This window comes from Zootoca vivipara, chromosome 1, assembly GCF_965207765.1.
Source record: "Zootoca vivipara chromosome 1, rZooViv2.hap1.1, whole genome shotgun sequence".
In the NCBI taxonomy this organism is placed as follows: domain Eukaryota; kingdom Metazoa; phylum Chordata; class Lepidosauria; order Squamata; family Lacertidae; genus Zootoca; species Zootoca vivipara.
This window is the reverse complement of record NC_142582.1, coordinates 70,502,358-70,526,770: the sequence shown is the minus strand read 5'-3', so window position 1 is coordinate 70,526,770 and position 24,413 is coordinate 70,502,358. Positions and strand designations below refer to the sequence as shown.

General features: G+C 43.5%; 1 protein-coding gene across 7 annotated transcripts in view; it reads left to right on the top strand.

Moving 5' to 3' along the window:
* The window catches only part of KIAA1549L (KIAA1549 like), a 159,129-nt gene that overhangs the window by 114,137 nt on the left and 20,579 nt on the right, over positions 1-24,413 (top strand). For 5 of the 7 annotated variants that reach the window (XM_088653645.1, XM_088653634.1, XM_088653619.1 and 2 more), the window contains 4 exons: positions 8,377-8,555; positions 14,159-14,376; positions 20,060-20,189; positions 23,897-24,247. In XM_088653645.1, the coding sequence (XP_088509771.1) occupies positions 8,377-8,555; positions 14,159-14,376; positions 20,060-20,189; positions 23,897-24,247 (878 nt within the window). The remainder of the gene's footprint in view (positions 1-8,376; positions 8,556-14,158; positions 14,377-20,059; positions 20,190-23,896; positions 24,248-24,413) is intronic. The other 2 variants (XM_088653612.1, XM_088653623.1) reach the window with 1 other exon arrangement.

The following is a 24,413-nucleotide window of genomic DNA, read 5'->3' as shown; positions in this document are numbered from 1 at the left end:
GCCTTCTCCTCCAACATGTCTTTGTAACCTTGGTCTCAGATTATTTGTTCTGTCAGTTGTAGGAGGGGTGTAGGAGGGGTGGGCTGGGCTTCATGAGACTCTGCGATCCTAAGAGGTAGTAGAAACATGATTAATCTCAACAGAAAAGTGCCAGTGCAATATGCAGAATATTTCAGTGAAATTCTAGTTTCTATAGTAACTAGCTCCTTCCTCGTCTAGTAAATGGTTAGTGTTGCTTTGGAAATGAGTAGGAGGATGAAATGAATATAAAAGGACACTGTAGAACTGTATACAAGCAAAGTAAAATAATAGCTTTAGCTGAAGGATGTTTCCCTTTCCCCCTTCATTACAATACGCAACATACACAAACAGCTGTTGCCCTCCCCATAAAGATGAATATGTTTTCCCCCCATAGGAATAATAAAAAAACTCATTAAGGCTCCACAATTTTAAGTGAAGGCCTTTAGAATTAAGTTTGCCATAGTCTATTCAAGTACATTTCAAAATTCTGAGCATGCTGTACTTTCTGCTGTCAAGATAGTATTTTGTGAAATTATGGCAAAATGTGGGCAATCCAGTATTTCTCCCCAGCCCCATAATATGCTCCATGCACTTGTGAGAGCCTATTGGTGATTTAGATGTTGATGATTGTGGAGCTTAATCAGATTCTTCTGAGCAAACTTTGTGAAGTCACTGTGAAAGAGATAGATAAGACCAAACATAAAACTGCCCACAGTGTTTGCTTACAGTTCATTGCCATCTAAATGACAGCTTAACTTCGCCAACATTTGTAAACCACATCTTGATTTTATCGCTCATGTGTCAGTGAGATGAAACACAATAAGAAAAGTCAGATTTGTAATTTAAGTGACATTTACTGAATAAGTATTCTGTTCCAAGGATGAGAGAAATTCCATTTCCAGCTTTCTTATACAGTATTATCATAGTTTAAGGCTCATATTTTCTCACATTTAAATAATTAATTTTGGCATTGTTTTCTTCTTAAGATATGTGGTTGAGTCTGTATTTTAAGGCTAGCTTGGAAGTTTGTGCTGAAACATGACATATAATGTTGGGAAAAAATCAAAGAGCAGGATTCTGACTACATGAAGGAATTTGGCTTGCTTATTATGTATGTGGTCGATTCAAATCAAGTCTTTAGAGAACAGGATAGGAAACACATAAAACACATTATTAGGATGTGTTTACTAATGTCATGGTGATGTCTGGTCATTTTATACCCATAGAAAGTAAGTGTAGCCCAATCTTGTATGTGTTTAACTCAAGGTCGTTGCAGCCCTAACTAGATCTACTCAGAAGTAAATCCCACTGAATTCAGTGGGACCTGATCTCAGGTTAACGGGATTAGGATTGCAGTTTTAGTTTTTATAGGACTACTGCCTTGACATAGTTATTTTCTTCTTTATCCCTTATCTAATATAATCTGTTCATATGTTGTGATGAATATTTTTTTGCACTCGTGGGAACTGTATCATTCAATAGTTCTGGTTACAGGTAGGTAGCCGTGTTGGTCTGGGTCGAAGTAAAATAAAAAAATTCCTTCAGTAGCACCTTAAAGACCAACTAAGTTTTTGTTTTGGTATGAGCTTTCGTGTGCATGAAGAAGTGTGCATGCACACGAAAGCTCATACCAAAACAAAAACTTAGTTGGTCTTTAAGGTGCTACTGAAGGAATTTTTTTATTGTATCATTTTTTAATTTTTTTTATTGTATCATTTTTTTTATTGTATCATTCAAGTGAGTGAAATAATGTGTGAATGAATAACAGCATCCGGGATCTCTAGTACTTTTCAGTTTCTGTGGTTTCAACAAATGTACCTTATGTTGAAGACTATGGTAGTTGCAGCAGTTGAGATTCCATTTACAGGAATGTAGCCCCAAAGTAGCTCTAATGGGTTTAAGAATAGGCCTAGTGATAACATCAGATCATCCCCTTAGTCTACAGTCTCTGATAAACTGGATTTGGCCAGAGATCACTACTGTGACCTCAGTGTTAAAAAGGAAGCAAATCTGGATCACAGTGGATTTTACTCCAGGTTTAGTAATCATATGAATTACTGCAACTGAAATGGCATACCCGTAAATGAATTTCCCAATACATTTTCCATTCCTCTGTTCATGTAAAGTCTCTTAAAAATTATGGCTTTTGAAACATTATAGAATGGAACTGTTCTGCATAGGGAGTTTTGTCTGTGTTGAAGCTGGAAGTTAAAGGCAGCAATCCTGTAAACATCTCCCTGAGAGTAAGCACTATTGGACTCAATGCAACTTGCTTCTGAGCAGACATATATATAGAATTGTGCTGTAAAACAAAGCCTGAAAATAATTTAGAAAATACTGTTATGCTACAAGCTTTCATAAAAGAAGATATAACAGATGATATGCCCTTGAAATTGCATGCCTTTTTGAAAGGGGACCCCCCCCAAAACACCCACCCACCCATCCAGCAATTTTCAGTGTTAATTGGCACTTTGCCAGCCAAATGGACTGTATATTTCTAAACAGAAAATGAAGCAGAAAGGACTGCAAATATACTAACATAATTTGGTTGAGTTGTGACCCCTAAATTCTTCCTTGGAGCCTAGCCCAAAGTCTTGGGTAAACTTTCCAGTTGCCAGCATCTGTCTTCCAGACATGCAAATGCTACCAATACTGCTATATGAAATCCAGTGGATTTCTTTTCTTCCATTAGGTTCCATTAACTTCCTCAGGTAGCTGCCCAAACCAGAATAAAAGGATTTTGCATCAGTGTTTCAAAGTTTCTCCAAGAGTGAAGCACCCTAGATTGTGATGGTAGTGATGAAGGTGATGATAATGATGATACAATAATATTCATTACAGTGGAACCTCGGTTTATGAACACCACGGACCCATCTGGAACGGATTAATTCATTTTCCATTACTTTCAATGGGAAAGTTCGCTTCAGTTTATGAACGCTTCAGTTTATGAATAGACTTCCGGAACCAATTACACCCATGCTTCAGTTTATGAACGCTTCAGTTTAAGTACTCCGCGGACCCGTCTGGAACGGATTAATCCACTTTCCATTACTTTCAATGGGAAAGTTCGCTTCAGTTTATGAACGCTTCAGTTTAAGTACTCCACGGACTGTCTGGAACAGATTAATCCACTTTCCATTACTTTCAATGGGAAAGTTCGCTTCAGTTTATGAATGCTTCAGTTTATGAACAGACTTCCGGAACCAATTGTGTTCATAAACCGAGGTACCACTGTATTTGTATAGCACCTACACCTAAGTACAACCGAATGACACTGTTTTCAGATCTTACAGGCTTTCAATCTAAAAAAACATGGACAAAGAGAAGTGCGAGAAAAACATAAACAAACAAGGTGCATCTATTAAGTTATAAGATTAAAGTTTATTTTAAAAATACAGCTAAAATTGAACTTGATAGGTACAAAACATAATCTAAACATTCTGCAATCACAGATGAACTGTGAAAAATTGGGCAAATCTGGGTTTTTGGAATGTCAACATTTGTCAAACTGATTTTCAGTCACATGTGCTCAGTCTCTATGTAGCATAATGAAGTCAAAGGTTCCCAAGGTGGTAGAATGGATCAGTCAAAATATTAGAATATTGTTTTGAACACCTTCCCCATACAGAGAAAAAAAAAGAACAGCTCACTACAAATAGAAAATTGGCAGGACCTTTTCCTTTTTTCCTCCAGTTTTTCTTTTGCCGGAGGGCTTTTTAAGTGTCCGACTCTGGGGTTGCGGCGCTCATCTCGCTCTATAGGCGTTTGTCCACAGACAGCCGGCGTTTGTCCACAGACAGCTTCCGGGTCATGTGGCCAGCATGACAAAGCTGCTTCTGGTGAAGCAGAGCAGTGCACGGAAACGCCGTTTACCTTCCCATCAGAGCAGTACCTATTTATCTACTTGCACTTTGATGTGCTTTCGAACTGCTAGGTGGGCAGGAGCTGGGACCGAGCAACGGGAGCTCACCCCATTGCAGGGATTCGAACTGCCGACCTTCCGATCAGCAAGCCCTAGACTCTGTGGTTTAAACCACAGCGCCACCTGGGTTCCTGGATATGTATGTGGATTTAAAAATGGAACCCCCCCAATCTAAATTCTACAATCCATTCTATTGTGTCAGAACTTTATTATCTCAGGTATTGGCCATGTCTTTATGGTGTGTGCATGTATGTATGTATGTATGAATGAATGAATGAATGAATGAGAGAGGTGGGGATAGAAGGTACTGTAATTGCTCTGGTGATTGACAAAAAAATGGAATTTGATACAAACATAATCCAGGTTCCCTGACTCTCATAGAAATCTACTGTATAGAAAGACAGGAGCCTACTGACTGCAAGCTAACTAAGGCTGAAATCTACCGGTAAACTCACCTGGGAGTAAACACCATTGATTTCAATAGGATTTGTTTTTGAGCAGACATGGTTAGGCTTGTGCTGTAAGTCAAGCAAGTTATGAAGAGCCTGTGAGCAGGCTCTGTTTTGTGATTTGGAAGGGAGGATTTGTAGTTGGAGCCAGGAATGTAAGAGACAAAGAGAAGCCCTGTATTTGGTAGAATAGATGAGTGTGAGAATTCCTATTTTCTACATTTGAATAACCCACAGACTGGGGGAAATACAATTTTCCACGGAAGCCGGGAATATCTCCATACTACCTGAATTTCATCAAGTATGTCTTCTCTTTATGTGTTTGTAGCTGCCACTGAAGATCACTCTTCCCCAGTCTGAGAAAGTCTTCCTTTTAATGCTTTTCTGCTTCTTGGACCAAAAGCCTCATTGTGGTTCTTGTAATGCGTCATTTATTTTATAAATTATGCAATTTGTGTATTATTAAAGAAATAATGTTAAACTGAAGTAAAAGAGAGGCTAAGTCTCATATTTCGATGAACAGAAATATTCTCCCTATTGGTAGAAAGCTATTTGGCAATGTCTCCCTATGCCACTCTTCATCCCAATCTCCTATATGTATTTGTTAGGAAAATGTGCAGTTCTTTTCTGAAAGCTTATCAGAGAACTTTTTATGCACAATTTTGCAAACCATAAGGACATTAATAAGGAGAAGCCTAAGATAACCTTTATACTTCTCTACAATTCAAGTAAGTTCCTGTCACAGCTACTATAGACATTTATTTTCTGTGTGTGTACGTGAGCTTCAGATCATTCTGAACATATAATGCTGGCATTGTTGGAACAGCCCAACTTCATATCTTGATGGCGTAAATTGACTTGCACTTTAATTCTTACAGTAATTAAAAGAACAATAAATTTTCAGAGCAACTAAATCTTCAGAAATACAAGTTTGAAAATGGCAACCCGACAGTAATTTATTCTTTGGTCATACTGCACACAGCACAAATATCACTCAGTTACATAACAGAATTAATTAAACTAGTTTGATAGGATCTCGGCTTTTGGGTGGGTGGGTGGGCATGGTGGGGGAACAAAATACATGGCTATCTTCTTCCTCCTTCCTCCTTCTCTCTTCTTGGTGTGTGAAAACTGTACTCCTAGCTGACTAGATGATGGTAGAATGTAAAAGAAAGAGCTTCCTAAAATATGACCTATTATGTAGGGTTGCCATATTTTGAAGAGCAAAAATGAGGATGCTATGACAACCCTCATTTTACATGCCTCTACTATATGTAGGCTATAGAAGCTGTAGTATATTGCTGAGCGGGGCGGAAGAAGAGAAGAGGAAAGCAAGTCTTCAACCAACAGTTATGCCTGTGTCTCATCCAGAAAGTATAGCCATTTTGGCAAATTTAAAAAATCCAACCAGACAGAAATTTTACCCCTGAAAAAGAGGACATGCCCTGGAAAAAGAGGATACATGGCAACCCTATGGCTTTTTTCATAATAGGAGGAAAGCATACAGGAAATTAGTACAACAGATTGCCCTGTGGCTTGTCCTTGGATTTAGTGAATGAATTATATATATATATATATATATATATATATATATATATATATATATATATATATATATATACACCAACTATACACCTGGCTGCTCTGATGGTGAAAGCTGCTGGAAAATTCTGAAATTGTGGCTTGATCCTAAGGCCTTGATCAGAGGTCATCTAAACAAAGGGGATTAGGGATTCTGTGGCCCCCCAGATGTTATTGAGTTCTCCTTCCCAGTTTCAGACAGTACAGTCAATAGTAAACAATAGTGACAGTTATAGTCCAACAACATCTGCAGGGCTACACATTCCCCAATCCTTACCTAAGCCATGATGGTAGGGTCTACCTGTGGCCTGCTTTCAGAAGCCCTTTGCAAGTGATCAGTTCAGACCTCTGCCAAGAGTAATCTGTCCCTCTCCTAGCAGCCTGCTGGGTGAATAGGGGTGGAGAAAATGGAAGAAAAGGGGAGAGGGATGTGAAAGAGGGGGGGAAGTCCATTGGCCAACTTTGGCTCAGACTCTGTCCACCACTTGCTTCAACCCTCATCCACAGTTGACATACAGACCATGATGGATATATTATTATTATTATTATTATTATTATTATTATTATTATTATTACTATTACTATTATTATTATTATATTTATATTTATATTTATACATACCCCCCACCCATCTGGCTGGGTTTCCCCATAGCAAAGGATTGCCTACCCTGCTTTAGAAGATTATGAACAAGCCCTACCATGAGTTTTAGGATCCCATATTGTACGCTTCTATCTTCTCTTTCACGTTTGAAGGAAGAGAAACAAATCTTCAGGTTTCACTTTATAACAAACTGTAGTCCCTTTCAATTATATACAAGTTTGGATGACTATGGTTTCCATTCTAAGCATGATTAGTTAACAAACTGGAATATCAAATGACCAGAATAACAAACCATCAAATATTGTTTGATCCTCATTTGTTTTGACCAGCTGTGGTTAGAACAAACCACAGCTCCTTGAGATAGTACATATTTGGGATCAGAGGTTTGTTTTAAAGTGAAAGTTTCTCTCTCTCTGCTCTCACTTGCGGAGCAGGAGATGAGAGGGAGAGAATGCAAGGAACGTAGTAGTAGTAGTAGTAGTAGTAGTAGAGATACTCTTTCACCATCATCTTGATAACTGAATCAGGCCTAAGACTCATTGAACAAGTGCCTGTTAGGATAGCATTCAGATGACCAGTTTATTTTGCATTCATCCTGATTGTGTTCACAAAGTTTGCTGGGAGGTATATGATATTGGTTATGATCTGTTTACATGGAGATAATATGATTTTGCATCAAGCAATTGTTGTTGTACACTTTCCAGTGCATTTACTCATCACTTTCCTAACATCAAAAAGTCTGTTTTGTTTTGTTTTAAAAAAGAGGGTTTGTTGCACAAGAGCACCAAATTCACTTTCATTGCACTACCCGAAGGCTCGTATGCAATTGAATTTCACCCACAAAATAATTACCATCTGTAAATGCCCCATACTGTACACATTGTTATGCCGACTCAGTGTCACAAAATGTAATGTGCAGGCATCACCAGGTAAATACACTGGAACAATATTTGGGAGAAGGCTTTGGCACTGTGCATGCTGAATATGAGCTAAAATAAGCTGTAGGTTTATTTGTCTTCTTACATTTTAAAGATGTATGATAATCAATTCTTAAAACATATAGTGTAGGGCAGGCATCCCCAAACTGCGGCGCTCCAGATGGCCCTACAACTCCCATGATCCCTAGCTAACAGGACTAGTGGTCGGGGAAGATGGGAATTGTAGTCCAAAACATCTGGAGGGCCGAAGTTTGGGGATGCCTGGTGTAGGGTATTGTTTAGCCTTCCATATGCAACACCCACCTTAATTGTTTGGAGTTTAATGCATATGATTTACCTGTATGCTCAGCAGCCTACTTTAAAATAAACCCTCCTTTATTGAAGTATCTGCTTAAAAATCATAATGCCTTGCATGACAAAACCCCAAACAGATTCATTGGCTTTGAAATCTAACTCTGGTGTGTTTATTACAATCAGGGGTCCCCAACCTTTTTGGAGCCTGGAGGCACATTTGGAAATCCACGAAACCTTTGTGGGCACACACACACAAAATGCAGATTTCACTGACGATAACTGGTGATGCTCAGAACCCCCAGGCAAAACATGCACACCCACCCCAAAATAAATAAAGCAGACAAAAAAATTAGGCAACCCTCAAGGAACCAACCATAAAAGGCCAAAACTCATTTTTTAAAAAGAGGACTTTGGTGAGTAGCAGGGATATCTGTTTCTGGGGTGCTGTGGTACCCACAGGCACATGTTGGGGACCCCAGGATTACATGCAATTCATTTTCACTTTCCTCCTCACCAACTCAGAATTGAAATGCCCAAATCATATGCTGACTTAATCCTAATATGTTTTAGTGCCCACAAGTGATGAAGAGGAGGGAGATATGCTCTTTGATAGCATTGCCAAGTCTGCCATTGATCCCTTCGACACATCTTCTGGATCTGTACAGTTGATTGCCATAAAGCCTGTAGCTTTGCCTCCCGCACACACATCTTCAGACAGGAATCAGGAAACGGCTGTCCTTAATGGAGAGGTAAGATTGTATCCTATAAAGTTGTGTGACCATTTATGCATTGGCGGGTCTTTAAAGCAAGTGCTCAAGAGGAGAGTAATACAGGGCAACTGGCTACCAGACCCAGTTGACAATGACTGGAAAGCTAGCCCCCAGTGGGGAATGTTTTGTGACTTGTGGTGTTCAAAGGTTGTATGTGGAGCTGCCTGAGGAAGAGGAGAGTGTCAGCTAAAGACCATTGAGGTTGTGGTTGCAACCTCTGAAGGCAAGGATGAAAAAAGAGAGAGAAGGGAGTATCCGCCTTTTGGGACTGCTAAGATGGGATAATTTCATTATGGTGAAATCATGCAAAAAGTTATTTTCTCCTTTTTTGTGTTGCCTTATGAAAACTACCCATAGTCATACTACTCAGTATGTATGACAAATGGAAGAAGAAGAAGAAGAAGAAGAAGAAGAAGAAGAAGAAGAAGAAGAAGAAGAAGAAGAAGAAGAAGAAGAAGAAGAAGAAGAGCAGCAAAACTACGAAGAGGGACCCCTCTGTCAATCTTAGAATTTAAGAGTGTGTGCAGGGATGGAGGTGATTATCACATACCGTGTTTCTCATATTTTAAGGCATCCCCAAAAAATAAGCCATGACAGGATTTCTAAGGGTTGGTGAAAAATAAGACATACCCCGAAAATAAGCCATGCCGTGTAGCCCCGACCGAGCGAGAGGCGAAGGCGCGGGACCCAGCAGGAGCTCCCTGCCTGCTTCCCCGAGCCGTCGCGCATCGGGGGACAGAGCCGAAGATCGGCGGGCGCTCCTTGCTGGGCTTGACAAGCCCGGCAAACAGCGCCCGCCGATCTTCGGACCTGTGCTGTGTGACAGACAGGGGTGGGGGGAAGCGGAGATCGTTCTCCGCTCTCCCCCCACCCCCTCCTGTCACCAAAGATCGGCGGGCGCTCCTTGCTGGGCTTGACAAGCCCGGCAAACAGCGCCCGCCGATCTTCGGACCTGTCCTGTGTGACAGGCGGGGGTGGGGGGGAAGCGGAGATCGTTCTCCGCTCTCCCCCCACCCCGCCTGTCACCAAAGATCGGCGGGCGCTCCTTGCTGGGCTTGACAAGCCCGGCAAACAGCGCCCGCCGATCTTCGGACCTGTCCTGTGTGACAGGCAGGGGTGGGGGGGAAGCGGAGATCGTTCTCCGCTCTCCCCCCACCCCCGCCTGTCACCAAAGATCGGCGGGCGCTCCTTGCTGGGCTTGACAAGCCCGGCAAACAGCGCCCGCCGATCTTCGGACCTGTCCTGTGTGACAGGCGGGGGTGGGGGGGAAGCGGAGATCGTTCTCCGCTCTCCCCCCACCCCCGCCTGTCACCAAAGATCGGCGGGCGCTGTTTGCTGGGCTTGACAAGCCCGGCAAACAGCGCCCGCCGATCTTCGGCCCTGTGCTGTGTGACAGGCGGGGGTGGGGGGAAGCGGAGATCGTTCTCCACTCTCCCCCCACCCCCTCCTGTCACCAAAGATCGGCGGGCGCTCCTTGCTGGGCTTGACAAGCCTGGCAAACAGCGCCCGCCGATCTTCGGACCTGTCCTGTGTGACAGGCGGGGGTGGGGGGGAAGCGGAGATCGTTCTCCGCTCTCCCCCCACCCCCGCCTGTCACCAAAGATCGGCGGGCGCTCCTTGCTGGGCTTGACAAGCCCGGCAAACAGCGCCCGCCGATCTTCGTACCTGTCCTGTGTGACAGGCGGGGGTGGGGGGGAAGCGGAGATCGTTCTCCGCTCTCCCCCCACCCCCGCCTGTCACCAAAGATCGGCGGGCGCTCCTTGCTGGGCTTGACAAGCCCGGCAAACAGCGCCCGCCGATCTTCGGACCTGTCCTGTGTGACAGGCGGGGGTGGGGGGGAAGCGGAGATCGTTCTCCGCTCTCCCCCCACCCCCGCCTGTCACCAAAGATCGGCGGGCGCTGTTTGCTGGGCTTGACAAGCCCGGCAAACAGCGCCCGCCGATCTTCGGCCCTGTGCTGTGTGACAGGCGGGGGTGGGGGAGAAGCGGAGATCGTTCTCCGCTCTCCCCCCATCCCCGCCTGTCACCGAAGATCGGCGGGCGCTCCTAGCTGGGCTTGACAAGCCCGGCAAACAGCGCCCGCCGACCTGTGCTGTGTGACAGGCGGGGGTGGGGGAGAAGCGGAGATCGTTCTCCGCTCTCCCCCCATCCCCGCCTGTCACCGAAGATCGGCGGGCGCTGTTTGCTGGGCTTGACAAGCCCGGCAAACAGCGCCCGCCGATCTTCGGACCTGTCCTGTGTGACAGGCGGGGGTGGGGGGGAAGCGGAGATCGTTCTCCGCTCTCCCCCCACCCCCGCCTGTCACCAAAGATCGGCGGGCGCTCCTTGCTGGGCTTGACAAGCCCGGCAAACAGCGCCCGCCGATCTTCGGCCCTGTGCTGTGTGACAGGCGGGGGTGGGGGAGAAGCGGAGATCGTTCTCCGCTCTCCCCCCATCCCCGCCTGTCACCGAAGATCGGCGGGCGCTCCTAGCTGGGCTTGACAAGCCCGGCAAACAGCGCCCGCCGACCTGTGCTGTGTGACAGGCGGGGGTGGGGGAGAAGCGGAGATCGTTCTCCGCTCTCCCCCCATCCCCGCCTGTCACCGAAGATCGGCGGGCGCTCCTAGCTGGGCTTGACAAGCCCGGCAAACAGCGCCCGCCGACCTGTGCTGTGTGACAGGCGGGGGTGGGGGAGAAGCGGAGATCGTTCTCCGCTCTCCCCCCACCCCCGCCTGTCACCAAAGATCGGCGGGCGCTGTTTGCTGGGCTTGACAAGCCCGGCAAACAGCGCCCGCCGATCTTCGGACCTGTCCTGTGTGACAGGTGGGGGTGGGGGGGAAGCGGAGATCGTTCTCCGCTCTCCCCCCACCCCCGCCTGTCACCAAAGATCGGCGGGCGCTCCTTGCTGGGCTTGACAAGCCCGGCAAACAGCGCCCGCCGATCTTCGGACCTGTCCTGTGTGACAGGCGGGGGTGGGGGGGAAGCGGAGATCGTGCTCCGCTCTCCCCCCACCCCCGCCTGTCACCAAAGATCGGCGGGCGCTCCTTGCTGGGCTTGACAAGCCCGGCAAACAGCGCCCGCCGATCTTCGGCCCTGTGCTGTGTGACAGGCGGGGGTGGGGGAGAAGCGGAGATCGTTCTCCGCTCTCCCCCCATCCCCGCCTGTCACCGAAGATCGGCGGGCGCTCCTAGCTGGGCTTGACAAGCCCGGCAAACAGCGCCCGCCGACCTGTGCTGTGTGACAGGCGGTGGTGGGGGAGAAGCGGAGATCGTTCTCCGCTCTCCCCCCATCCCCGCCTGTCACCGAAGATCGGCGGGCGCTCCTTGCTGGGCTTGACAAGCCCGGCAAACAGCGCCCGCCGACCTGTGCTGTGTGACAGGCGGGGGTGGGGGAGAAGCGGAGATCGTTCTCCGCTCTCCCCCCACCCCCGCCTGTCACCGAAGATCGGCGGGCGCTCCTAGCTGGGCTTGACAAGCCCGGCAAACAGCGCCCGCCGACCTGTGCTGTGTGACAGGCGGGGGTGGGGGAGAAGCGGAGATCGTTCTCCGCTCTCCCCCCATCCCCGCCTGTCACCGAAGATCGGCGGGCGCTCCTAGCTGGGCTTGACAAGCCCGGCAAACAGCGCCCGCCGACCTGTGCTGTGTGACAGGCGGGGGTGGGGGAGAAGCGGAGATCGTTCTCCGCTCTCCCCCCATCCCCGCCTGTCACCGAAGATCGGCGGGCGCTCCTAGCTGGGCTTGACAAGCCCGGCAAACAGCGCCCGCCGACCTGTGCTGTGTGACAGGCGGGGGTGGGGGGGAAGCGGAGATCGTTCTCCGCTCTCCGCCCACCCCCGCCTGTCACCGAAGATCGGCGGGCGCTGTTTGCTGGGCTTGACAAGCCCGGCAAACAGCGCCCGCGTGCACTTTATTAAAAAATAAGACATCCCTCAAAAATAAGCCATGTCGTGTTTTTTTGAAGAAAAAATTAATATAAGACATGACTTATAATATGAGAAACACGGTATTTGGTGGCCTAAGTTGTTTAGGGCTACAAACACTTAGGTGAGCAACTTACATTGGGATCAGAAGTGAAGAGGCCATAGCTGGCAAATGAGTCAGAGCTGGCCACTTGAGTCTCCAGTATCAGTCTTGGATACAAGAGTACTCCCAAATTATAGAACAGTTCTGTGGAAAGGAAATTCCACAATCTAGGAACTGGCACAGAGAATGCATTCTGAGGGTTATGAAACTACCAAGAGGACTTCTGCTGATCTTAATACCTGTAGTTTCACATATTTGAGGCCTAAGTCATTTTGGAATAGTTGACGTTTCTGAGTTGTCTTCAAGGTAATGTAAAGCACATTGCAGTAATCCAACTTAGAAGTTGCCAGAGCGTGGAGTACCGTGACCATGTCATCTCTGCCCCAAAAGGGCTGCAACTAGCAAACTAGCCATAGTTTAGAAAGGCATCCCTAGCCCATAAAGGCCACCTGAGTCTCTAGTGAGTGACAATGTGGGACCTAGGAGCACTCCTAGGTTACAGACTTGGCTCCTTCCAGGGGAGTGTACCCAGTCCAGGACTCCCCAGTCTCCCCATATTTCTTTCCACATTCGCATTTAAACTGATGTATATTTGATATTTTTCAATTGACACTGAAGACCTGCAAGAGGGGGAAATTCCCACAATTTGCACATAATGAAATGGAAAGGGGGCAGCCTTTATTTTATTCAGCGCTCCATACATCAGGCTCTGTTTGCGCAATGAATACACACTTTACATAAAAGACCTATTTGTTTAAAAACTTAATTCTGGTGCAAAGTTGTGGTTGGAGGGATATAGGGATAGCCATCAAAGTACCCTCCATCAACCATGGCTAGCATGGTCAACAATCAGGGATGATGGGAGCTGTGGTCCAGCATCATCTGCAAAGCTCTGTTTTGTCTATTCTCAGTATAGAGAAAGGGCTAGTTATATCTTCACATTACTGCACATTGTGATAAGAGCCAATCCAGATCGTGGACTCACATTTTCATTGGCTAAAATGAATGCTGTTCTAAATAAAGCAGATTTGAAATTCCTCACAGTCAGCTGCCTACTCCCTGCTGTAAATCACTGCTCACACTTGTGGTCTACTCATGTTAGTAATGGTAATGAACACAGATGAGTTTGAGGTTCTTCTTCCATAACCTGGAAAAAACTTGCAATGTACGATTTTCCATTATAGGCACTTAGAGCAGTGATCCTGCATGCATTCATTGCTATGACATTTCACTGCCAATGTGAGTAGACTGTTAACATGATTTGCAGAAGTGAGCTGGGAGTTGAATGTAGGAGAACTGTCAGATTTCCTTGTTATTTTGAGATTTGCCTGATGTTGAGGTCTGGTATAGGTAGTTGAGGATAGTTTCTCATTTTTATCACCATTGTAAACTGTGGATTAGACACTACTGCCTGAGGTTTGATCTAGGGATAGTTGCCAATTCTACCAAAATGGAAACTTAAATGCCTACTCATACATAATCTATAGGCTATAAAATAATTGGCCAAATGTCAACAAGACTTAATCAGAGGGTTAATCTGAACAAATAGATTTGATTATAATAATTATTTTTTGTTTGTCAGGTTAACAAAGCCTTGAAGCAGAAATCTGATATAGAGCACTATCGCAACAAATTACGCCTGAAAGCCAAGCGAAAAGGCTATTATGACTTTCCCCAAGTTGATAATAACAAAGGCTTAGCAGACAGAAAAAAGATGTATGAAAAAGCACAAAATGAAATAGATCATATTTTGGATCCTGATACGGATGGATCTTCTCCGTTTGTAGAACCCAAAAACAGGTGAGTGTTTGGTATATATTTTTGTCATCTCTCACATCATTTCCACCTCTACTATAAAAAGGTAACTCATGAGGAGTAGTGTCAATTGGCAGAATGGCAGCATGGAGTGACAAGGTTTTTTGCATATGAAGAATGTTCCCATGTCTGCCTTCTTTCCCCTGTTTAATGATTTGACATTTCCTTGAGATGATTGGTGCTTTATTTATTTATGAATGTATTAAGCTGTAATATGATGATAAAAGAGTTGAAAAGCAATATGGCTGTTGGGATAACATTCTCTTTTTTCCTACCTATTGATCAGACCTCAGAATTACTATTATCTCTTGACACCAGGAGAGGGATGCTGGTCTGCCCTGGAGTGTGCTGTGGATGTTGGAAAAATAGATGACAGTGCAACCACTTTCAAATGCTGATGTTACAAGCTAATGACTTCTCCATTTTTGCCTATGTTAGCAAAAAGCAAAAGTAAAATACTTTTAAGGAACGTAATTGTTGTTACGTGGACGGAGTCATACCTTTCTCGTAAAAAGAATGGTTAAGTTTATGCTAAAGTCTATTTTTTAGAGCAGGGTTTCCAAAATTTGAGTCTCCAGCTGTTTTTGGACTACAACTCCCATAATCCCTAGCTAGCAGGAACAGGGAACCCTGCTGTAAAGAGCTTTAGATAGGTGATTCTGTGGGTTGCATTGCCCCCCCTTTTAATGTAATTAATAAATTATTAATGGATTTGTATTAAAACACAAGAGGTAATATGTGACATCTGTTGGAATTTTCTGTATTTTCTTAATGTTCCCCATATGAAATTGTTGCTTTCTTAGTTCAATGTACTTATTCTTATTAAGGACAGATAGTTGTGCTAGTGTCTCTTAGTATTGTAATAAACAAGAACCATTAACTTTCGTTCTGGCCATTAATTTTTTTATTGCGGCTGTCCTTCATGGGCTTTTGACTATAAGATAAGCAGAAAAACTTCAGCACATAGAAAGTCGGAAATTGTATGGATATCATATAGAATGCTCAGTTCTACTACGCAAGACTTAGGAAGAAAATATCATTTTCTCTCTGACACCCAGCTGCCAATTAGAAATTGCAAGTTTTGGAACAAAAATTCCCACCCATTGTCTCTCAAGCAAGCAGAAGTGTCTAGAAAGAACTTTTCTGCTCAAGAGCAATAAGAACTAAACTGTTACTCTATTGTCACCTGTTTTCTCAGACCAGGAGGGATTAAGAACTGTAAAGTGAGTTTTCTACCTGGAATTGTTTACAGCAAGCATCCCCAAACTGCGGCCCTCCAGATGTTTTGGCCTACAACTCCCATGATCCCTAGCTAACAGGACCAGTGGTCAGGGATGATGGGAACTGTAGTCCAAAACATCTGGAGGGCCGAAGTTTGGGGATGCCTGGTTTACAGTTCTTCCTCCAGCCCATATAGGTATCCCTGAATAGGTATACCTGAGATGCAGGGCTCTCCACTCAAGATCTGCCTGCAACGCCTGTGCAGAGAAGTCAAGGAAAATGTAGCGTAGAGTTTCTGGAATATCTTTGGTATATAAAGAATGGTGAGATCCAACAGCTTTTATGCAAATTGGAGCCTGGATAAAATTAAATGAAAAAGAAAGTACAGTAAGTGCCAGAGAAACATAATTCTAAGGTGATTCAGGTCAGCAAAGAAGAAAGATTCTTGATTGGTGGGTCTGGTGCCATTGCTGGGACATTAGGGCTTTGTACAGGTCTCCAGTGAAGGAGGCAAGTGGAATTGTTACATATGCACAGTAGAAGATAAGATAAAGTTTGAATTATACAGTAGCTTCTTCTATTAGCATAGGCTATTTTAGGAATATAAATGAAGCAGGCAGAAGTTTTATATTAATGTACACAGTGGAAGTGATCTAGCCCTGGAATCATGACTGGAAGGTTAGAAAGTATCAAAGGAGCAAGAAATCCTTAATGCATATTTAGCATGAAGTTTTACTATTGAGCCAGTAAATTTTATTATGTACTCTGGGATTTGCTTGCTGGTGCACAATGTAGAAAGAGGTCATGGTGTATGTGTTCCGTGATTTTTAATGTTTTATTTGTTGTTTAAGAGAAAGGAGCTTCCTTATTCTAATCCATTTTGCCCAATAATTCACTCACAAATAGTGGAAAAGGTTTTGTGGGGGTGGGGTGGGGGGTGGGATGTAGGGAATATTCACAAATTCAGACGTTATTCAGGATTGGATGTCATTTTGGGTTAGTAATACCCACCTTTTGCAGAAGGGTATTGAATTACAGGTATTTTTTCATGTGTACTTAGTAGAGAAGTTCAGATTTTAATCAATTAGATATTTGCTTTTTGTAAAACAGTATACAACATCTATAGGTTAAATCATAAAGCCATTAAGAATCTTTTCCTCCACATTCCTCCTCTGCAGCTACTGTTACTATTCCCTCTTGTCTTGGTACTTCAAAATGTGAAGGAATAAAACTTGTCACCAAATAAATTATTCACACAGTGGCCTTCGCACATTCATATTTTTGTATAACATCATTCTAAAAACATTTACAAATTATCAGTGCTACTAAATAAACTGAGTTGTACATGGACCAGGTCCCCAGCCCTATAGATTCCTTAGAGTATTGTTCATCACGTAGTCAGTGTTTTAAAATGCTGCAGTTGTATTCCCTGTCGACAATGACTAACCTATGCTTGTGCCAGTTGTTCATGTTGATACCTCCCTTCTCATTAGTGAATCTTCCTTAAATCAGCTAATTGGCAATCTCAGGGCAATTTCACAAAGACTGCTCATTATATGTACTGTTCTTGATTCCCTCCTTCCCTTCCTTAATAGTTTCACAATTAGGTCAAGGGTGTGAATCTGCCTAAAATTATCTGAAAACAGTGTAATTTTTTAATCACAGAAGTGTAGGGCCAGTGTCAGTCCCACCCTGCTGTACCTCACACAGGGAGGGACATGTTAAGCTGTCCAGTCCTCACTGGCTCCAGTAGTTCTTTGGGAAAAGGAGGTGACAGCCTATGCAACAGTGCATTCTGACAGCAATTTGACTTGGGTTTGCAGGCAGTTCTGTCCCCTGGAATTAACTTGCCTCTCTGCCCTCTAATGGTAGCTACAGGGGAACTCTAGAGACTTTAATCCCTTAGAAAAAACTCATACCACCTCCCTGAATTACCTCCTTGCCTCATTCCTTCCACATTTCTAGCTCCTTTCACTAGAAGATAGAAGGGGGAAGTGCAACACGAATTCTACCCAATTAAGGGGTTTGTGGAGGCTGGAAGCTCCCTAAAATCCCTTTGCAGAGTGTGTTATTTCAGGTGGGATTGAATCATAGACTGGGAAATTCCAGTTGCACAATTAAAGTCGATTTGAGGTCTTCCTCAACAAACCCAGTTCCTCAGAGGGTTCAACTTTTTTTTAAGGAAAGGGAAAGTGATTGGGGGGGGGGGGAAATGCACTGGAGGAAATCTAATTAAATGAATCAGTTTAGATATAGAGACAAACTTCCTCATTTTCTTCCACTCACTTGGGTTTGCCTCTGTTTTAGTCATGGCTGGTGCCCTTTGGAACTGGCAGGGCAAAAGGCAAGGAGACCAACAATAGGTGAAGGCAGAGACAGTGGCAGACAAAGTGAACTAATCTGAGGGAAAAGTTGCTGTATGAAACTTGTTATTAATTGTACTTTTTATAACCTAGTATTCTGCTTTTCTGTTTGCAGATTAATGTTTCAAAGTTGAGGATTTTGTGGTACTGAATTCTTGAATAAATTATTTTATACATTTGCAATGCATGTATGAAAATTCTAGCATTTCCATATTTTCCTCCCTCACCTCAAACCATTCCCACTAAGACAGGCATGGCCAAACTTGGCCCTCCAGCTGTTTTGGGACTACAATTCCCATCATCCCTGACCACTGGTCCTGCTAGCTAGGGATGATGGGAGTTGTAGTCCCAAAAGATCTGGAGGGCCGAGTTTGGCCATGCCTGCTCTAGAGCTTTCAAGACCCACCAGCATTATAGTTTGCACTCATGGTCTATGTAGATGCCCCACTCTGGTATTAAGACCTGCTGTTCAGCTACGAAGTAGGTCAGAAACTCTGCCTTCCACTTTTATCTTAGCTTCTGTCTTGCTTATTTTCTACCCCCAGTGAGTCATCTGATAGATGTTCATTGTTAGTCTGGTTTATTGTCAAATTTGTGTCACAGAGAAAAATGGGCACCTTTTCAGCATCCATCATCCATTTCCACAGCATAGTGCTCTGTCATAACTGTGGGACGATTGCTTGATTTTCTTAGAAATAACTGGAGAGCTTCAGATTAAATGATGCTACTTATTGATGTTCTTCATGGACTATGTGTACTGACGGTATAGTGATAACCAGTGCCCTTTTTCTAAAAAAAAAAGTTTAGTGGTACTCTCATTTTCCTACTCACATTGAAATACTGCCCCTCAATGAGGCCAAACTTAGATTCACAAAATGTTTAGGGGTATGTGTACCCCTGCGTCCCCCCAGAAAAAAAGCACTGGTGGTAACAAGATTTGGGAAATTTAGGACTGTTTCTTTTGTGCTAGATCTGGGGCTGATGGGAGTTGTAGTTCAAAACAGTTGGGGGGCACTAGGTTGGTTAAGGCTAGTATGAACTGTGTTACAAACTGTGTTATTAGAAGTGTATTGTTTCTTGAATGCTATTTCTTAAAATAAACATAGCAGTTTTTAAGAAGGTTGATTTTGAAATGCTTACAGTGTGCTAGCAAGGAATCAGTTTGAGTGTGACATGAACTATCCATGAGTCCCTGGTAGGCAAATTGCTCGAGGAAAAGCCACCACCCAGTTACCCTTTTTGTCCTTTTGTTTGCTAATTTTGCACATCAGTTTTTTAAATTCACATGCTGTGATCATGTGTTAGTCCCTGTCCTTGGGTGATCAGACTTCAGTCCAACAATGCAGTTGCTAAGGGTTTGGAATACTGTACTGAAAAAGGTTGGCACCTAGCTGAATGGTTAGCGAGACTGAATGGTATGTGAGACAGTATGAATATGCATTGGATGATTTTCAAGCACATCAGGCAAATCCATCATTATTGCAGGTTATTATATGGAAATGAATAAAGAAATAACTGGTGTATAGTTAAATCAGTTTAAAATTGCAGAGTTATACACAAATCTTCACAAAGAAGAAGCATTCCAATATTTGTTTGGAGTACATTGTCTAATAAATTCTAGTTGTTTGTTTCCAAGTGCTTCAATCTTTGGTCTTCATTGAAGCAATCAATATATAATTTGACTTGATGACTGCCAATGTGTAACTGAATATGCATGGATATGTATCAGTGTAACTACTTAGCTTGGAGATGAGTGGGAATTGACGATTTAGATTCCCCCCCCCCCAGAACTCGGAGCATAAAGACTAAAGCGACATCCTACTGCGGAAGATGCACCTCTTTACTCTGGCTTTTAACACCTGATGTGTATATTTTTAGGACTCACCTTATTTCCGTAATTTTAAGTTGTTTTTAAAGTGTTCTTAGTCTCATGTTTCAATTATTGCAACCTGCCTTGGGACCTTGGGGTGAAGGGCAGGTAATAAACTGTTGTAGGTAATAATAAATAAATAAATAAATAAATAAATAAATAAATAAATAACTAAATAAAACTGGCCTCATTTAAATACTGTATTCTTCTGCAGGCAACAAATGAAGAACTCTGTTTACCGAAGCAGGCAGTCTTTGAACAGTCCAAGTCCAGGAGAAACTGAAATGGATCTGCTTGTTACACGAGAGAGACAAAGGCGTGGTATCCGCAACAGTGGATATGATGTACGTGCATGCAAAATCCATTCACTACAAGTTGCATTGGAAGCGTAACAAACATTAGAAGAGTCCTAACAAAACAATCTACCTAGTGTGAAAGTGCTTAATAGCCAGTGCTTTTTTTCTAAAAAGAAAGTTTAGGGGTGCTCTCATTTTCCTACTCATATTGAAATACTGCCCCTCAATGAGGCCAAACTCAGTCAGTCAATTTTTATTACAGCAAGAGCCAGCAATACAAAACAACACAACTCCAAACAGAAAATCAGCAATATCATCATCGGAGGGCAGGACAAATTGTTATAATATGTTATTCAATAAAAGAGATTTACGTTTTTTAATAGCTAAGGTGCAAAATTTGGCAACAGCGTAGGATACTGAGCTCGAAGAATCTTCCAAAAGGAATTTATGTAATGTTTCAGGGGGAAATTCCAGATAATATTGCAAGGATGTGAATTTTGATAATAGGGGTAGAATGAGTCGCGGTTGTTCTTCACTATAGAGTTCACAAAATAAAAGAATGTGAATAGCAGATTCCACCTTATTGGACATGCATGGGCAAAAGCGCTCATCGATTGGTACATGCAAGAATTTGCCGTGTAACACAGCTGAAGGCATTGCATCAAATCGAGCTCTGGAGAAGACCCATCTATAAGATTCATAAGTAATATTGGATAGATACGGGGCAGCTGCCAAATTAGGCCAATATTTTAAACACCTGTAGTTCTCAGGGAGTAAGGCATCTTCTTTCTGCAGTTCAATATCGAAAAGCCAATGAAGCCAAACTTATATTCACAAAATGTTTACAGGTATGCATCCCCCTGCGTCCCCCCCCGAAAAAGCACTATTTATAGCTACTTCCTTTTTAGCAACGGCTAGAGCTGATTTTATGCATTTTTTGGTCTTCAGGTTTCAGGTTTTTTTAAAAAAAATCATATTCACTTCAGTAGAAGGCATTGAAAAGGCAGTTCCTGAAGTCAAGCTTGAATAACAGCAGTTCCTTCGTTCATTTTAAACATCCACTCAGGCACATGGCCTTTCCCAAAAGCTCAAGGTGCTTACAATACAAGTAGACTGTTGATGTGACAATATAAGGCTGCTCCTTACAATCTTGTCGAACCTTCCACACATTTTGTTAGTATAAAGGTAAATAACAAAAAGGAAACCCAAATTCCTACACAATATTTTATTGATTCTGCTGATATGATACAATTCTGCAGTCATACTGTCACAGAAGGGTGTTGGCTACTCCCGAGTAAGCACCACACATCGTCTGGGTTTTCAGAGTTTTATTGTGCATGCTATATACAGTGGTGATATGTCTCAAATCATGTCTGCTCTGCATGGGGCAGAAGCCCGCAATGGCGTCTCGCGGGCTCTGATCCCCCTTTTAAGACTGGGTATCCAAACGCCCCTCCTCCTGGGCTCTACAGTTACTCCATGATCCCAAACTAGGCTCCTGAGGTGCCGTTCTACCTCCCCCCTCCTTTCCAGCCCCTGCTGAAGCTAGCTCCTCCCCTGCTTCCCTGCTACCAACCTGGAGCTGAGCCTCCAGGACTTTGCAGAGCCCTGGACCCGTCTTTACCACTTCCTGTTCCTGGTTTTCCCTCTCAGACTTGCTGCTCTCCCAGCTGGTGGAAGTAAGCAGAGTGGGCTGCTCTCTGCAAGCCCTCTCTCTTACACATACCATATCAACCAAGCTTAGAATAGGCATCTGGATCCTAAAAGCCTCAGCTTTCTTTTGTTATTTAAACCACTTTCTAGCACTTATGGTGACAAAAACAGTCTTGGGAAAATATGTCCCCCAGCAGTGCCCCATCAGAAGAGCTCAGCGGCTGAAGCAAAGCATAAGGAATCTGATAGTCCTTAAGGTCCTTTGCACCCAAGTTGTTTAGGGCTTTGTGAATTAACACCAGGCCGCATCACAGTCAAGCCCACACTACAGTGTATTCTGTTGGCTGCAATACAATGCCTCTATCAAACCTAATTTCAATGGTTGGCGGGGGGATCCAGGGGGCCATGCCAACCCCCCACTGCATGCATGGGTGCACCTATGGGTGCATGGTTGGTGATCCCTTTTCAACGGTGGCCTAGAGTGCAGCAGTTGCAAGAAAAGAAAAGGGCAAATTCTATGTTAGGGACTGAATAAAAGCAGCCCCTGCTGAATGAATACGCTATCTGCCAGATCACAAATATAGAAAGCAAGGATTGTAATGCCCATGATGTAATAAATACCCTATCTATCCACTGAAATATAGTGTGCTCCTTTGCCAAGGTGAGGGAAACTGTGAAACATCAAAAAAATATTCACAAGAGTACGTTTGTGATGGGATTGTCCATGTTTTGACACTGCCTGTCAGAACAAATAAATCGTAATTTGCCGTGTAACAGGGATTATGGCCTGCTATGCTCCAGTGTGCTTCATTGCAACAGAAATTTAAAGGGACAGCCTATTTTAAATCTGTTTTTAAATTTAACTGCTTCAGGTGAAAAAGGGGCTTTTAGAAAAATTACTGATAAAATGCTAGATAGGTAGCTTTTCTCTGATTCACTCTTTCCTGGTAGCTGTTTCCCTTTTGTAAAAGGCTGTTTTGGTATGTTAGCTTACTTTGGCTTTCCTTTTGGCAGCAGAAGCATGATACAAAAGTGAAGTGAAACTATTTTGCGGGGGGGGGGGGGCTTTATTTATTCACGGCTTGCATTTATATACTGCCTTTCTCCTAAGGCAGTTTACAATTTAAAATATTAATGCAAACAAATAGTACAAAATGTTTTTAGGCCTACATGAGGAGCAGATGGCAGATGCTATTTGCAGAGTATCTTTTAATATTTAGTAGTATAAATGGATCCTTGTGCTTAGCTGGAAGACTGCTTGCATGTTTAGCCTATTTACATGTACTGTATAAAGTAATGTTTCAAGTCCAGTGCTCCTGCACCAACAGCCTCTGTGCAAGCAACTCCCAGCTCCCCACGTAGGTAACAGAAGTGGCAAACAGGTATTTTGAGTTCAATCCTCCCCACCTGAAAATGAGAGTTTGTCATAGGTCTGTAACTTGCCTAACATAATTTATTAAATATATACATTATCCTGTAATATTGAGCAGCTCATAATAGACTGAATAGAGTGCTGAACTGAGTTGTTAAATTAAATCACACCGTGAGTGAAAATGATATATATTTTGTTCAGAACTTGCTTATAGGACTATGAAACTTTGCAGTCTGTGCTTGTGTAACACTAGCACAACTGGGGAGATGGAACGGTCCCCTCACAGTGCAAATGCTGACACAGGAAGTTGCAGAGGAGCTGTGAGAGGACAGAAATAACTTAAGTACCAGTGATGGGAAGGGGTCATTCTGACTGAAATGGATCTCTAGAAGTAGAGCTGCAGAGGGAGGGAGAAAGGCAGGCAAGCACTGGGAATATTGGAGTCATTTGCCCCTCTGACTTCATTTATGACATGATTCTACAACCAATTCTCCAGCCATTCATCAGCTGAACAACACATGTGGTAAAGACAATCATTTCATGGTTTCTGAAATAGCTGTCCATTGTAGATAGGTGTTGATAGGCCAAATGAGGTTGATAAAGAAAATGTAACACTTTATGAAAGTAAAATGTAATCACTTCTTATGACTTAGACATAGACAGGATTTTTACTGAATTAACCCCCCACCCTTTTGCATAGTTGCCCAACTTTCTCTGTTATATCCAACAGACTGAGCCTGAAATGATAGAAGAAACAAATGTTGACCGTGTCAATGAGCCCCGAAATTATAACAGAGCTCATCAAGCAAAAGGCCATTCAGAGACATCGACTCTGAGTTCCCAGCCATCCATTGATGAAGTCAGACAACAGATGCACATGCTACTGGAAGAAGCCTTTAGTTTGGCCTCAGCAGGTCATGGAGGACAGAGCAGGCAGCAAGATGCATACAGTTCTACACAGCAGTTGCCATACTCTGAAGTTGTGACCAGTGCTCCTGGTACCATGTCTCGACCCAGAGGGGGAATACAGTGGGTGCCTACCTATAGACCAGAAGTGTATCAGTACAGTTTGCCAAGGCCTGTAAGTGACCACTTATATGTGTTATACTCAGAGCTGTTGTTGAAATGCCAGAATTTGGACTTTAGGAAGTCTCTCTTCTGGCCATCACATACTTCATGTAGTGGCTTGAAGATTCTGCTGGGCTGTATGAATGATCTTCAGTTTTCATCCTCATTATCTTCCTCCT